Raw genomic sequence first — 16,960 nt, 5'->3', positions numbered from 1 at the left:
GGTTGAAAGCACCAAGGTAAATGCCATTCAACAAGGCATCTTGGTAACCAGACAGTTACCTTTCTTGGTTACACACTACCTTTGGCTTTTCTAATTTATTCATACTTCTGTAAAACTTGGTGGGGAGGGTGGTCTATACAGAAAGAATAAAAAGCTAGAAAAAATAAGCTAAATATTAACAGGTGGTTGTGTGAAGGAATTATGGGTGATTTGCTTTACTTTTCTATTCTTTCCAAATTTTCTTTAGTGAACATATATTACTTTAATATTTTAAAAGTATTTTTAAAGGATGATGAGGTGAATAAAAACAGAGGGCAGTAGTTTCAAGGAGACAGGGTAGAGAAAGGGCTTTTGAAGCGACACACCAAGAGTAAGATGTCAGGGAGTTAGGACCAGAGCAGGTCAGTAGGACCTACCTATTCTTTCTTCCAAAATAAAGTAGCTTTCTCTGGAAAGACTTTTTTCTTCCCATGAGTACCTGGGCCATGAAGTAGCTGTTATTTTCCAGTCACGGAGGGTTTGATTAGACTGTGAATGCAATGGAAACTATTCGCTTGAGAATTCTATCACTGCGACTAACTGTATCACTGACTGGCATTGAACCTGAAAGTTCCAGACCTGAGTTCCTGAGCATTTACTCCCTCCTTCTTCATCATCATTACCAAATAGTTGCTAGTCACATCCTAGATGCCTGATTTTACGCTAATTTGGGCGTGGGTGAAGGTCGGAGGGAGCTTACTAGGAAAGACTATGTTCCAATATAACATAAAAATTAAATTAAAAAAAGATAAATGAAAATGCAAAATCACTGTGGCCTAGGTGAGATGGCTAGGGAAGGTTAGAATCACAGATTTTCAGAGTTGGACCTGAAAGGTCAATCGGTCTAATTCTCTTATCCCGCAATTCAAAGAGCAGGTGGTAATTAAGCCTTGACTTTATTTTTTTTTCCATTTATTTTTATTAGTTGGAGGCTAATTACTTTACAATATTGTAGTGGTTTTTGCCATACATTGACACGAATCAGCCATGGATTCACATGTGTTCCCCATCCTGATCCCCCCTCCCACCTCCCTCTCCATCCCATCCCTCTGGGTCTTCCCAGTGCACAGCCCTGAGCACTTGTCTCATGCATCCAACCTGGGCTGGTGACGAGAGAACAGCATTGAAACAAGTATACTATCAAGGGTGAAAAAGCCTTGACTTTAAAGACTTGCAGGGTCTGGGTCAGAGATCAAGATGTGAAGGTTGGTCAGTAAACAAAGGGAGCAAAAGTCCTGGGGCCGGGACCCCGAGCGGTGTGCAGACCAATTACCCTGCGGCCAATGATCTGCATTACCTACAGGTCTCTTTTCTAGCTTCCTTTTCTGCCTTTATTTTCATCTGAGTCTTTGTTGCCTCAGCCTTGTGACCTACGTTCGCACGAGGGAGCCTTCCAAAGCCGTTATACAATCTCCTCCAGCTGCTCTCAGGCCAATTCCCGCCTGGGCCACTTGCTTCCTCAAAGCACACTGCTGCCCTCTCCTTCCCCAGCGCGCCGATTCGCCGCTTTCTGAGGAATAAACCTTAGAGAGTTGTTTCTTTTTTGGTTTGGATCGGAGTAAGGAGTTTAATCTGAGCTTTGAGTCAAAAGGATAAAATATAAAAAAGACCCGGAAATTCCAATTCTTTAGACCTTGAACGCAAACGATCGTTCTTTACTTTCAGGTTTGAAGTTACCGTCGGTTTCGAAAGCTAGGCGGGCAGAAAAACAGCCTCCCTGACATCCTGTATGCGCAGCAAGTGTGGACAACTGAAATAGTCATCTGAGGTGTTTCGAAAATAAACTCCTGATAGCACATTGCCTACGGTGACACATTCTCGGCTGCGGGGCGGACAGGGTCGCCGGGGGGCGGGGCGAGTCCGGCTGCCGCGCGCAGCTGCTGGGACCCTGCGGCGCCAGCCCCGCCTCCAGCTTGCGTCTCGCGAAAGGTGGAGGCGGAGCCGCGGCCGGTGACCTGCAGCTCTGGGCCGCTGCGGTCTTCAGTCTCGCTGAGTGGAGCGGAGGATGCAAGAGCTACCCGCGGAGGCCAGACCCGCTTAAGGGAGGCGGCGAGCGGCGCCAGAGGCACTTTGGCTGGGTGCTACAGTGCGGGAGGCACGCGCGGGCGCGGAGGAGTGGTGGCCCCCGGGAGGCCGCAGTGGCCTGGCACTAGGGCTTCCCACATTGAGGGCGGAGCTGCGTTGGCACCTCCTTTCTTGGAAGATCGTGGGCCCCTGTGGCACTCTGGCCAGTCCTCTGAGGGGATTGGAAACCCAGCGCAATGAGAAGTCGGAGTAACTCCGGGGTCCGGCTAGACGGCTATGCTAGGCTGGTGCATCAGACCATCCTGTGCCATCAGGTAAGTGAATGGGTGTCGCCTGTGATCACCGAGGATGTGCAGTGTGATAACCTGAATGGAGACCCTGGGTGAACCCGTGTGCGTGCGTGCGTGCGTGCGTGCGTGTGTGTGTGTGCGTGTGTGTGTGTGTGTGCGTGTGTGTGTGTGTGTTTTGCAGGTTCTCCTGCCCCCTAGCTGGGGAGGCCGTAAAGGACCCTGAAGCAAAGAGGTGTTGGGACCAGAACAGAACCCGAATCAGGCACCATTAGCCAGAAGTCCTGAGTTAGAGCTTCTAAGCTCCCCTCCCCATGCCCCCGCGTCCCCCATATCACAGCTAGGTTCCAGGAGTCAGAGTTGTATGATGCTTTGAAGCTTGTTTATGGACACCGACCCCGACCGGGCCCCAGGTCTGGGAGCCCTCTCCTTCCCCTCCGCCAAAGAAAAAAAGAAGTAGAGGAACTTTTAGCTATCTTTAGACTGTTGTGAAGATCTGAAGTGCCGTATGTACTTCATTATAGTTTTTCTACTCTTTTACAGTCCTCTGCTCTACCAGCTGAGCTATCGAAGGGAGTAGTTTTCCTACTCTTTTAATGCTGCTTTTTCATTGATAGTTCATTCTTTCGAACTGGAAAGTTAAAACATCTCCTTTTAAGAATTCTCACATTTCAGACTGGTAAGGCTTCAGCCAGCTCTTTCCCCTTATTCAAGATAGCATTTGCTTGCACTTGGTCAGAAGAGATTATAAAACTCAGGAGTGGGGACATAGAAGAAAAACCAAAGTCCCTCAGTACCCATTTGATACACTCTGTTTCCTCATATTAACACCCTATGGTACCTGCCTGTCCCCTTTTTCTCGCCCTTACAGAACCCAGTGACTGGCTTACTTCCAGCCAGCTATGACCAGAAAGATGCCTGGGTCCGGGATAATGTGTACAGCATCTTGGCTGTGTGGGGTTTGGGCCTGGCCTACCGGAAGAATGCAGACCGAGATGAGGATAAGGCAAAAGCCTATGAACTGGAACAGGTACTCAATAAAAATACAAAACTCTGGAACTGGGGGGCAGGAGTGGCAGAGACAGAAGTAATTGTAGTCCACAGGAACTTAGTGTTTTGCTTTTCTCCCTCCTTCACCTTGCTGGAATTGCACTCCATAAAGCTTTCCTGTATTGTACTGAATTTTTTTTTTTTTTTTTTTTGCAGTGGAAACTTGAAACTTGCTGATTCAGGGAGAGAGGGCAGTCTGTTCTGTTACAGTGGCAAATCCTATCCTCAGATCTTTGCTAAAATTTGTAATCCTCTTTCCAAGTAAATGTATTTTGTAGTCTCCAGCATATTTATTCTCATTGAGAGGAACGTTTGGAGGCAGGTATCTACTATTTTACTTCCTTTCTGAAAAAGGTAGGTGGTGTTTATATGAGGGTATGGAGAAGGAAATGGCAACCCGCTCCAGTATTCTTGCTTAGAAAATCCCATGGACAGAGGAGCCTGGCAGGCTACAGTTCATGAGGTCGCAAGAGTTGGACACAGCTTAGCCACCACCACCACTGCCATATGAGGGTAACTGATATAAATTAGCAGACTTTCCCAACTAGACACAAGTAAAGACTTTGTTGATTTTTATACCTTAAGCTACTGTTTCAGAGTCTGTTGTGTGTCCTCACCCCCATATCCACCCCAACCCTTTGGGGTAAAATAAGGTCAGATTCAGCAGATGCTTTTAAGCCAACTTTTAAGGCCTTCCCCTCAGTTAAAAAAAATCCTCTATAGAACTATTAATATTTAGAGACAGGATGCTGTGTCCTCTTGAATGACCAAGAAAGTAATATTCTGGACTACATGGGATTCTTAATGTTAAGATATTCTGCTGTCAGTTGTAAGGTGTATGTGAATTCTTTTCCATTAGGGGAAAAGATTCTCTCCCCATCAGCCATTTTCTCAAGAGGTCTCCCTAAAGTTAGACAATCTGAACTCTGGTCTTCACCTGTAAATCAGAATATTGAGATTTGGTTGTTTTTAAGGACACTAACGTATTGTGGGGTTATAGTCCTCAGCAGTAGGAAAGAGTCACTGTGCTGTCCTCTACAATAGCAAGTACCTCTTATTCCGTTAAGCCATAATTGAGAGGTACTTCAGTCCACTGAAAAAAGCTCTTGGAGTTTTTTCTCTAACCCAGGAAGTACAGATCAACATTTCTGTGACTTATAGAAAACATACATAACCATTATGAGAATTTGGAAAATATAGAGTGTTAAAAAAAATCTGTAATGCTACTGCCCTCCCCCATCCTATGTCCGACTCTGTTTTGCTATTTCAATCTCAGTATTTTGTTATGTTTTGCTAGAAATTTATATTAGTGAAACAATAACTAAGATTTTATACCCAGTATGATTTGACAGATTTCTTTTTCAATACTGTTGGAAGAAATCTGTGTCTTACCAGTCATTCTGCAGAGCTGACGTTTTTCCTCATGTGTCCCAGGAAGAAAATATTTAACAGAGGAAGAGGACAAGAAATTGTTCATTCTAAAATTTTAATGTTCTATTAAGCAATTTTTCACACAGCACAAAAATATTTGCTATACCACCACAATGATAACTTTGGAATAACTAAAAAACATTATAGCAATAGGAAACATCTTTTAAAAAGAAACATTTCTGTGAGAATTCTAAAATTTCTACAAAGTTTTATTATGAATTAAAACATTGTATTATTAACTGTCATTAATTTTTTTCCTCCAACCTGACTCAGTTGATTTAGACTGGGGATCAGAAAACCATCTCTGTAAAGGCCAGATAGTAAATATTTTTGGCATTGTGAGTCATGTGTAGTCTCAACCTAATTACTCAGCTCTTCCACTACTATGCAAAAGCAACCAGAGACAATACATAAATGAATAAGCATGCTTATGTTCCAAAAAGTTCTATTTACAAAAGCAGGCCATGAACTAGATTTTCCCCAACTACACATGAATGGTACACTGGACTAGTGCTGGTTTGATTCTGGCTGTGGATTGGAATGACTTGAGAAGCTTTTAAGAAATACCTTTACTGGACCTCACCCTAGAACAACTTAGATAAATCTCTATAAGTTTAGCCCTAAGGGAATCTCTATTAGAGAAAAATCTGCCTTGTTAATTCTAAAGTGCAGCCAGGGATAATCACTGATCTATGGCTAATAAATGAGCATAAGTGAAATCAAATACAGTAAATTCATAGATTAAATTCCCATCTACTGTCAACTTTCCATTACTGTGTGGATTTTCCCAAACCACTGATTGTTAGTCATTTCTGCCCTTCTAACTCTTATCTAGGTTTCTCTCTGAGAAATAATGTCAAAGAACTAAGGAAATTCTGGATGAAAAGGGGACAAGAACTTAGGTGACTATCTATCCTAGATTGAGAAGAGAAGTATGTACATATATGTTTTTACAAATGCTGTTTCTCTTAGTCACACAGATATAAATTCACACCCATAAAAATAAATAGGCACACAAATAGAGTTAGCTCTTTGACTGCCCCCAACTGAAAAACTTCTTCCTCAGTTTTATTCTGTTTGTGTAGTCTCTCATTTTTTCTCATGGCTTTAAATGTTGCCTTTATGAGAATGACTTCCAAAGCTTCATCTTTAACTTTAACCTCACTTCAGTTTCAATCCCAGATTTTCATTTGTCTTCTGGTCAGTTGCACCTGAATATATCGTGGCTTCTCAAAATCAGGTCTGATACCTCAGCTTCCCTACTAAAAACAAACAAAATAGACTACTAAACAACAAAAACTCACCAAATGTCCCTTTTTTCTTATTGGTGTCCTCATTCAACTAGTCACCTGGACAACCTTACTTCGAACATTTCCATAGTGTGTTCCACGGAACACTAGATCAACTAAGTTTGGAGCTATGTTAAACGGCAGGTTTCTTTACTCTGTACTTTCTCCGAGCCTTTAATATACTGATGTGCATTTTGAATCTAAGACAGGGATGTATTTTACAGTCTTTCCAGAATTTCCTGGACTAGTGCTGGTTTGATTCCTGGGTTGGGAAGTTCCCCTGGAGAAGGGATAGGCTACCCACTCCAGTATTCTTGGGCTTCCCTGGTGGCTCAGACGGTAAAGAATCCACCTGCAATGTGGGAGACCTGGGTTTGATCCCTGGGTCGGGAAGATCCCCTGGAGGAGGACATGGCAACCCACTCCAGTATTCTTGCCTGGAGAATCCCCATGGACAGAGGAGCCTGGCAGGCTACAGTCCATGGGGTTGCAAAGAGTTGGACATGACTGAGCGACTAAGCACAGCATAGTGTTCTATAGTGTTTTGAAAAGTGCTTCCCTTAAGGTGATTTTTGACTTGTCTCTTTTGCCTTTTGATACATGAAGACCAAAGTCTGTTAATTCTTACATTTTTCTTGAATCTATCCCCTCCTTTCTATTCCCTGCTGCCTCAGCCTTAGTTTAAACCCTGATCACTTAACACTTTTGTGAAAACGACGCATAAATTGTCTATTTTCATTCTCAGCAATCTTTCTTTAGCTCTCATTTCCCTACAAGTAAAATCCAAATGTTTTAGATTGATGGTCCAGACTCTTTAGGGTTTGGTCCTAGGCTGCTTTCTCAATATTATATCATGCTGGTCCCCTGCATTCTACCCCCAGTTCCAGCCAGGTTGGTATCTTCATTACCTCTCTACCAGTTGCTTGATGAAAATGTCTGACATATGTGTAAAGACTTTTCATTGTACTATATGTGTGTGTTGTGAGTTGCTCAGTCGTGTCTGACTCTTGCAATCCCATAGACTGTAGCCTGCCAGGCTCCTCTGTCCATGGAATTTTCCAGGCATGAATACTGGAGTGGGTAGCCATTCCCTTCTCCAGGAGCTCTTTCAACCTAGGGATTGAATCCAGTTTTCCTGCATTGTGGGCAGATTCTTCACTGTCTGAGCCACCAAGGAAGCCACGCTTTCCCATAATTACTAGTATTTTATTCCCATAACATCCTGTGAGTTAAGTATCATTTTCCCTAATTTACAGGGGAAGGGACTGACATAGGGAGATGAAGTTGGCATTTGGTGGTACCATGAATACTATCTGGATCTTATGACTTCAGGTTCAGTCCTTTTGAATTTTTCCTCCCTCCTCCAGGGAAGCCATAGACATTTCCATCTCCAAATTGTTTTATGAGCTGTTTCTTCACCTATGAAGCCAGATGTCAATCCTACTTTTTCTGTGGTTCCTGTATTCATAGACTTCTCACTTTTACAGTGATCACTTCTTTCTCAGGACTGTTTTCTTGGAACTTCTAAATCACTTATGGTCAATGCCATTCAACATGTTCAGTTTTTCATTTAGCAAACCTTGTGTAATTGTTATGTGCCAAGCCCTGCAATAGATATAAAAATTAAACGGAACAAAATGTTTATATTTAAATCTCAACTTTTTTTATTTTTTAACTTGTAAATTTACAGAAAATATTAGAAATTGTAAAATAAATATATTTGTATGTACTCTTTATCTAAGATTCACTAGCTTTTAACATTTTGTCATACTTGCATCCCCTCTATAAACATGTGCACATACAGGTGCACAGCTTTTTTTTTGGTGAGCCATTTTAGAGTTACTTGCAGACATGAAATATGTATTTTTAAAAATACAGTCTGCTTAATCCATTAATTTAAAAGTTTATTTCTGAATCTGTCTGCCTCTTTTTCTTAAGAAGTTCATAGCCTAATTGGAGGCGGGGAGATGTATAAACATAGTTACAGCACATTAGGACAGATAATGTAGGTACTGTATATAGGAGATAAGTACAAAGTTCTGTGGGAACACACAGGCTGAAAAGTCTAATTTCCCTTGAACAAGGCAAGAAAGGATTCATAGAGGAGTTGGATTTCTGAGGATAAGCCAGAATTGTTACATACACTATATTTGTAGTTTATGGTTTTTCTTTTTGTAGTTTCGTATTTTTTAGACACATATCTGTCCTGTCTCCCTTTTCTTTATGTTTTACAAAGCCTGATAGAGGCTCATGCTTATCTGATTGAATTTATATCAGTCAGTTCACAAGCACATAGATCCATATCCTCAAAAAGATAGAAGATGTCATTTGGTCTGGTTAGAAGCCCTGGTGTATGTATAAACATGTATAATTAATGCCAACTAGTGCACCTAAATCAGGAAATAGGCAGTTTAGGGGAATACAAAATATAGATACTTCCCTTCATTCTTAACCATTCCACGCTTCTTATTAATTTTATCCTGACTTGGGATTTGGAACTTGAAGACAAAAATGGCTGACAATGGCCATTCCAGGAGGACAAAAGTGGATGGCAATCAGGACTCCTCCACTGCATCTATAATTCCCCAGACTTATTTAAATTAAAGAAAATATTGATGGTAGTAGCAGGATTGGATAGTAAAGAGAGTTGAAAATAATAGGATAAAAAAATCTGTGAGTATGTAGTGACCTGTAGAAGAGAATTCAGAATCAAAGTCACCCCACAGAGTAAGCAGGCTATGTTTAATACTGTCTAAAACAGTATAATAAAGGATAATTTCTTCCATTAGGATCAAAGTAATCATAGAGATTTTCTCATAGAGGTTGCATTGTTTCACTACTTTATAATAAATGCTTCATGCTTTAAAGAGTGACAAGATCACACACTGCCTATTTGTTCTCTCTATCATTCTTTCTTTCTTTCCTTGGACCATTGGTAGACAGAAATTACTTACAGAAAGGAACTCTCCCAAGGAAACACTATTTTACCCTCAGTAAAAGATTTAAGAAAGAACTGAATCATAATTTAATAGGTTCTTATCTTTTTCATGCCTACAGCTTGTAGTCCCATTTGAATATTTTGAAGGAATAGCAGAATAGTGCAGCTCCTAAGTATTAGGTTAGTTTTCAGAGGTGTCCTGAAGCCACCTCTCAGACAACATTCCTTGGAGTAACCTGCTTATATTTCCTCTGGACTGTGGAACAGAACGCTTAGAGAAATGGAGAAGCTCTCTGATGCTGTATTCTTCCAAAACATACTGCCTATCCATGCCAGTGTTGATGGACCCTTCTAGTATCATGTAGTATGACAAGTATATTGTTACTATACTATAATTAAATATACTTATTATATTATTACTATATTTATTATACTAACTAGTATAGTATAACTAATATCATATATTATTACTATATTATAAATAAAGACAATTATTACTATATTATACCAATTAGCATAGTATATAATTGGTAATCAGAATTTTGGAGTGTTATGATTAGAACACTAACTACTTTAGAAATTGTCAAGCCCTAGTAAGAGAAATAGTGATGACCTGAGACTTAAGTTTGGGCTTTTTTTTCAGGGCAAGAGAGTTGAGTTGCACTAGCAATTCATGTTTACAGTTATTCTGAAGTTCATTTATTCTTTAAGGGAAATGTCCGGATAATATTTCTATGGGCTTTTGAAGATAAGTCTTGGCTAGTTTAGGAAAAAAAAGTGATAATCTTGGCTTTTCTAGGACATAGGATATATTTTAAATATCCTCATAGCGTTATGATTTTTGAGCTAACTTGCCCATTTTTTCCAGGTGGAATGTCTTCTAATAGGATAGTTGACTTAGTTTTACACAAACCTGTTGGAGCTTGTATTTTTTTTAACTTGAAGGAGTCACCAGCTGCAGGTTTTAGTTCCACTTTTAGCTGTAATCTGCTCTTCTGTGTACCTATAAAGTAAATGCCATGTAAATAGGAACCCAGGATAAGGTTACTTGTTCTCAAAAGGTCATGTACCAACTGCAGTTGCTGAGTAAGTGTTCCTGCATCTAGGGATGTTTATAACAGCTTGTTTCCATTTATTTCTGCAGAGTGTAGTGAAGCTGATGAGGGGACTGCTGCACTGCATGATCAGACAGGTATGGCATTGTTAATGTACCCTCTCTAGTAAAAGCACATGGTAATTATATATATATATATGGTTTATTTTTTTTTAATTTCACAAACAGTACATACTAATTTTAGGAAACTGTCTAATTGAGGAGGGAAATATCACCCATGATCTCACCATCCAGTTACCACTGAAGTATTACCTTCCAGTCTTTCCCCCCTCCTCTACAAATGATTTCTTTTATATATTTCATCATCATTACTGTACATGCAATTATGTATATTGAGTAAAAAGTGATGCAGGTCTTTAAGTTCTCCTCTGAAACCCTTGGAACCAAATAAATTTTACAATTCAGAATTTTTCAGATTTTAAAAGGTAGTACAGTATATATACCATATATTATATTATGCCCTCAGAAAATCCAGATATCACTCTATAATCAGAAACATTAGTCTCTCTATAGGAAAACATGCATTTTTCACAGTAAGTGGAATAAATAAAAACTCCAAATAGCCCCATGTTAGTTTGAATCAGATGTTGCCACCAAATGAATTTTGGTACAAAACTTAGGGGGAAAAACCTTTTGGAAATGTTTTAGATTTTAGAATTGGAGTAGAGGAGCCAAGAATTTATATCTTCTAGAATTAATTTGCATTTTCCTAATCTTGAGTCAAGTTGAACATCCTTTCATGTGTGGGTTGAAAATTTGTATTTCATCTTCTATTAATTGCCTTTTAGGTCCTTTACCTCTTTCTCTTTTGAGCTGTCTCTGTCTTGCCTATTTGAGGAGTTCCTCTCCATGATGGATATTAATCCTTTGTCACATGCACTGCAAATATTTTTAGCAGTGTCTGGTTTATCTTTTGGGTTTGCTTATGATATTTTTCCCATTCAAAAGTGTCTTACTAAAAGAAAGTATTTTACTTTTATCCTAGGAGTTCTTTACACATGTTATACTCATTGACTCTGAACTGATTTTCTTGAGCCTAAGAATACATTTTATTAGAAGGAGAAATTGAGGCCCAGATTAATGAAATGACCATCCTGAGACACACAAAAAGTCTAAAGTAAAAAGAAATCAAGTCCAGACTTATGAACTTGATCAGTGATCTCTCTACTGGATTTTTTTCATTCTTTGCTACTTTTTAATTTTTCTGTATTTTAGATATTTGTATTTTCCACCTTACCAAGTAGGTTTAAAGTCACTAATTTTTTGGACTATATTTAAAGATATGATAGTTACTATCATATATCAGATGCACACATAATCAAATTGAAATTTCAGGAAATAAGTCTTTCATTTGTCCCTTGCACAATGTTTCTTTTCTGACCTTGGTTCCAGCTTTCTTTAATGTCTTTTCTTTGTCATTCCATGAGTCTCTCCCCAGCTCCTTTTATTACTCCTTTTTTAAAAATTTATTTATTTATTTATTTTACTTTACAACATTGTATTGGTTTTGCCATACATTGACTTGAATCCTCCATGGGTGTACATGTGCTCCCCATCCTGAACCCCCCCTCCCACCTCCCTCCCCATCCCATCCCTCTGGGTCATCCCAGTGCACCAGCCCCGAGCACCCTGTCTCATGCATCGAACCTGGACTGGTGATTCATTTCACATATGATAATTTACATGTTTCAATGCCATTCTCCCATATCATCCCACCCTCGCCCTCTCCCACAGAGTCCCTACTCCTTCAAAATATATCTTCTTGGTTCTACTTTCCCTCAAAATGTCTACCTCTGTTTCAGGAACAAATGTATCTTTTTTACAACTCAATTATCTCTTACTAAGTTGCTCTCACTCAATCTCTCTGCATCTCAGTTTTTATCTATGAAACAGCAAAACAACCATCTGAAGAGTGAAAGAGAGGTGATGAATAGGAAATAGCTGAGTTCGATGAATATTATTTTCTAATTAAATTGTTTAAATTGAAAAACAATGACAGCAGGGGGAAAGGGGTAACAATGCATTTTAAATATTCATAGTTGCCTGAAGGCCGAATGGAGTGATATATGTCAGAGTACTATTGATGTATGGCATATGGGTTGATTTTCCTGCATACCCTTCTTTTCACTGTTTCTGTTTTCTTCAGGTGGATAAAGTAGAATCCTTCAAGTATAGTCAGAGTACCAAGGATAGCCTCCATGCCAAGTACAACACCAAAACCTGTGCCACTGTAGTGGGTGATGATCAGTGGGGACACCTGCAGTTGGATGCTACCTCTGTGTACCTGCTCTTCTTAGCACAAATGACTGCCTCAGGTCAGTACAAGGACAGAAATACGGAAATCACTGTAGTGTGGAGCACTTGTGGTTTCTCCAAAGGTGTTGTCCAGAAAACAACATAGATGTTTACACTGCTCAAAGATACACATTGGAAATATAATATTTTGCAAATTTTATACAGAGAAACTCTCTAAAGTGTAGTTAGCACAAGTATGGACTACTCATTAATATATATTTTTAATTGAGAACCAGGAAATCTGGGATTTTCTTTAGACAGGTATTTTTATCTTTTATTAATCCTCAGATACTATAAAATGGGAAAGAAGGACTAAGGTTTATTACTTGTTAGTATTAACACCACTTTGTACTATTCTTTATGAATGTATTATATACAAGGCGTCTGTCTATAGGCATCTAATTTATATTAAGAGAATTAACTTTGGAATCAGGGGCTTCCCTGGTGGCTCAGAGGGTAAAGCGTCTGCCTACAATGCAGGAGACCTGGATTCGATCCCTGGGTCAGGAAGATCCCTTGGAGAAGGAAATGGCAACCCACTCTAGTACTCTTGCCTGGAAAATCCCATGGACAGAGAAGCCTGGTAGGCTACAGTCCATGGGGTCGCAAAGAGTCAGACACGACTGAGCGACTTCACTTTCCTTTTGGAATCAGAATTCAATGTTTTCTATTATTGAATAACACACCCTGTTCAGATGGCTTTTTTAATCATTTTAGATGTTTTACTAAAAACGGAAATTATAACAACCAACATAATTTCCTTTTATTTCTCTTAAATTAGGGAGGACTAAGAATCTGATTACATTCAGTTTATAAATTAAATAGGACTTTACCAGATCTTCCTGAGTAAATGCATGTACTTCTCACGATAACACATCTTTGACATTTCAGTTTCTTTATCTTGCTATCTGCTTACAGAGCTCCTTCGTACTAAGGGCATTCAGGGTGAGAATTACCCCAGAATACTTTTCTCTTTTCTTGCAGAAATAAATACTTGGTGATAAAGCTTCCTTTTTTTCTCCCCTCTAGAACAACACACATCCCAGAGATTGAATGACCTTTTCTTAAAATTATGTCTACTCACATACTCCTTTCTTTTGGAGGGGAAATTCCTCCCTGAATAAATGTATCTTTTAGGTAGGTTTGAGTGGCTCAGACGGTAGAGAATCTGCCAGCAATGCAGGCAACCCGGTTTCGATCCCTGGGTCAGGAAGATCCCCTGGAGAAGGGAATAGCTACCCACTCCAGTATTCTTGCCTGGAGAATCCCATGGACAGAGGAGCCTGGTGGGCTACAGTCCATGGGGTTGCAAAGAGCTGGACACAACTGAGTGACTAACAGTTTCACTTTTCACTTAGGTAGGTTTTATTTAACTTAAGTAGAATGATAACTATAATTCCATTTCTAATATTCTTCTAATAACAACTCTGGAGTGTTTTTCTACAAAGCAGTGTCTAAATATCCCTTGTGGTTTTTCATTTTGAGCCCCAAAGTGAAGCAGAAATATACTAAAGAGGTTTATAAGAGACCATTCATTCAACAAAAGTTTGTTGATTCCTGATTTAACGTTTGATTTTCAACACCATTAGCTGATTTTGATAGGTACTTGGAATAAGGTAGATATTTGATCAAGCAAGTCTTTGAGGAATAAGTTGAAATAAGTAGAAATTCACAAGCCAAAAAAGGGAAGGGAATAGCAATGACTATAGCATAGAATTTTGAAATGTACTGGCCACCAAGGTAAGGCTAGATATCTCCCTTGGTTAGAGTGTAAGATAGATCTGGAAAAATGGCAAGTGATGGAGCTAAAAACTTGGGGCTAACTGTTTAAGGACCTGTGTACCATGCTTTGGTTTCCCAAGTGGCTCAGTGGTAAAGAATCTGCCTGCCAATGCAGGAGACGCAAGAGATGTGGGTTCAACCCCTGGGTCGGGAAGATCCCCTAGAGAAAGAGATGGCAATCCACTCCATATTCTTGCTTGAAAATTCCATGGAAAGAGGAGCTTGGTGGGCTACAGCCCATGGGGTCTCAAAAGTCAGACATGACTTAGCGATTGAGCACACATGAACATACCATGCTAAGTAGTTTGGAGTTTAGTCTAGAGTCAATAGAAAGCCACTCAAGATAAATAATAAAGAAAGTTTCAAACAGCAGGAAGATAGATTGGATGGAGGAGAAAAATTAAGATGGGGCTTCCCCTGTGGCTCAGTGGTAAAGAATCCACCTGCCAATGCAGGAGACACAGGTTTGATCCCTGGTCCAGGAAGATCCCACATGCCACAGAGCAGCTAAGCCCATGTGCCACAACTATTGAGCCTGTGCTCTAGAGCCTGGAGCCACAACTACTGAAGCCCACGTGCCCTAGAGCCCATGCTCTGCAACAAGAGAATCCACTGCAATGAGAAGTCTGTGCACTGCAACTAGAGAGTAGCCCCCATTCTCTGCAAGAGGAGAAAAGCCTACACAGCAGCAAAGACCCAGCACAGCCAAAAATGAATAAATAAAAATTATTTTTTAAAAAGATAGAGGACTAGTTAGAAGTTTAGTAAAAATACTTTAGGCACAAAATGATGTAGAATTTATGTAAGGCAGTTGTCTTGAGGATAAAAAAAAAGAGTTGCAAGAGATAATTGAGAAGTAAAATATGAAAGATCTTTGTGTAAAATTTAGCAATTCTCTGAACATTTTTGAATTCTTAAAAATCTCAACTTTGGTTAAAGGAGAGGCTTAGACAGAAGCTGATTGCAACTTAGAGGATAGTAGCAGAGGAGCTCCACAGACCCTCTCCCCAGCAAAATAACCATAAATGCTGAAAATTAATTTTAGAAAACCAAACATTTAAAGTTACTGGAGATTGTCCTAAGGGTACACAGCAAGTGGAGAAACATTTGTTCAAAGATATCTAAATCTTAGCAGTAAGAAAGTATAGCATTTGGGTCACAACCTCTTCCTTCCCCTGCCCCAAGCTCACCATGACAGAAGCACTATTTGAAGTGAATGCAGCCAGGAATACAAGGCTCCCTTCCCGTTCCCCACCCCAGCTCTTAGTCTAAGGCTATGATATCTCCCCAAGAGAGAGAGGTAGGTTAACAGCACTTCTTACTCTCCCCAGCTCTGTGTTGCAGAATTTCTAATCCAGTCAAGAATGACTTAGAGGTTTAGAACTCCTTTCCTAACCCCTAGTCCCACTAATGGAGTGGATGCTTAACCACAGGCAGAGCAGACCAAGAATACTAGGCCTGACCCACCTTTCTAGTAGCATGGATGGTAGGGCAGGCCATAAGAACAGAAAAATCCATAGCTCCTCCCAAGAGAACTGATTTTTGGAACAGAATGTGGAGAAGTTCAAGACTAAGGACACTCAGAAACAATGAAGATTTTGGTTCTAAGAAATTAAGAGGAGTCTAATAACTCAATAATACGAGCAACAAGCTAACCTGTAGACTAGCTAGCCATTTTAACAGAGAACCAAGGAAAGAGAGAGCTAAAAAAAGCCCTCTAGGATTAGAACAACTGTCAAAGACTGGCATGAAAGACTAAATGAAATGGGACCTGAATTTAATTGAATGAAACGGCCAACAATTTATGCCTCAGGGCCTTGTACAACATAACAGAACAATTAATTGACAATTAGTGGAGATTAACATCTGATACCAACAGAGACAGATCACAGATCCCTTCTCAGCCTTATGGCTAAGATCAAGTGTAATGGATCACAGAAAGAGACAAGTTGCTAAAGCTAAAACCACTATCCTCCTGGGGTGACAGTGTATATATCCAGGGCAGCGCGCTCTGAGGACAACTTCAGGGGCTGCATACTATGGGGTAAATAAATTTCACTGAAATAATCCATGTCACTAAACAAATAAGGGAAAGTATTCCCATAAGGGAAAGTATCAATACCTATATATTATCTATAATATCTGGTTTTCAGCAAAAATTTATGAGGCATGCAAAGAAGCAGGAAAGCCTGAGACAACAGAAGAAAAAGCAGGTGGTAGAAGCTGCCTTTGAGAGGAAGCATATGTTGAATTTAGGGAAAAAAGACTTCAAAGCAGTTACTATAAAAGTGTCCAGAAAGCTAAAGAACACAATGCTTAAAGAAATAAATGAATATATGATTATTGCTTTTCATCAAATAGAGAATTTCAATAAAGAGATAAAAATGAGCCAAATGGAAAGTTAAAAAATATAGTAACTGAAATGAAAGACTCATTATGTTGTTTAGTCACTAAGTCATGTCTAACTCTTTTTGACCCCATGGACTGTAGCCCGCCAGATTCCTCTGTCCATGGAATTTCCCAGGCAAGAATCCTGGAGTGGGTTGCCATTTCCTACTCCAGGGGATCTTCCTGACCCAGGGATCGAACCCACATCTCCTGCTTGGCAGGTGGATTCTTTACCACTGAGCTACCTGGGAAGCCCAAAAGACTCACTCAGTTCAGTTCAATCGTTCAGTCATGTCTGACCCTTTGAAACCCCATGGACTGC

General features: G+C 39.9%; 1 protein-coding gene across 5 annotated transcripts in view; it reads left to right on the top strand.

The window, feature by feature from the left end:
- Window positions 1–1,595: 1,595 nt before the first annotated feature.
- Window positions 1,596–16,960, top strand: part of PHKA1 (phosphorylase kinase regulatory subunit alpha 1) — a 155,685-nt gene continuing 140,320 nt past the window's right edge. For 2 of the 5 annotated variants that reach the window (XM_020871662.2, XM_020871661.2), the window contains exons 1-4: window positions 1,597–2,378; window positions 3,223–3,381; window positions 10,204–10,251; window positions 12,320–12,488. In XM_020871662.2, the coding sequence (XP_020727321.1) occupies window positions 2,301–2,378; window positions 3,223–3,381; window positions 10,204–10,251; window positions 12,320–12,488 (454 nt within the window). In that variant the 5' untranslated portion in view covers window positions 1,597–2,300. Of the gene's footprint in view, window positions 2,379–3,222; window positions 3,382–10,203; window positions 10,252–12,319; window positions 12,489–16,960 lie in introns of all 5 variants that reach the window. The other 3 variants (XM_020871664.2, XM_020871665.2, XM_020871663.2) reach the window with 3 other exon arrangements.

Source organism: Odocoileus virginianus, unplaced genomic scaffold (genome assembly GCF_023699985.2).
Source record: "Odocoileus virginianus isolate 20LAN1187 ecotype Illinois unplaced genomic scaffold, Ovbor_1.2 Unplaced_Contig_28, whole genome shotgun sequence".
Lineage (NCBI taxonomy): Eukaryota > Metazoa > Chordata > Mammalia > Artiodactyla > Cervidae > Odocoileus > Odocoileus virginianus.
This window is presented reverse-complemented; position numbering and strand designations above follow the sequence as displayed.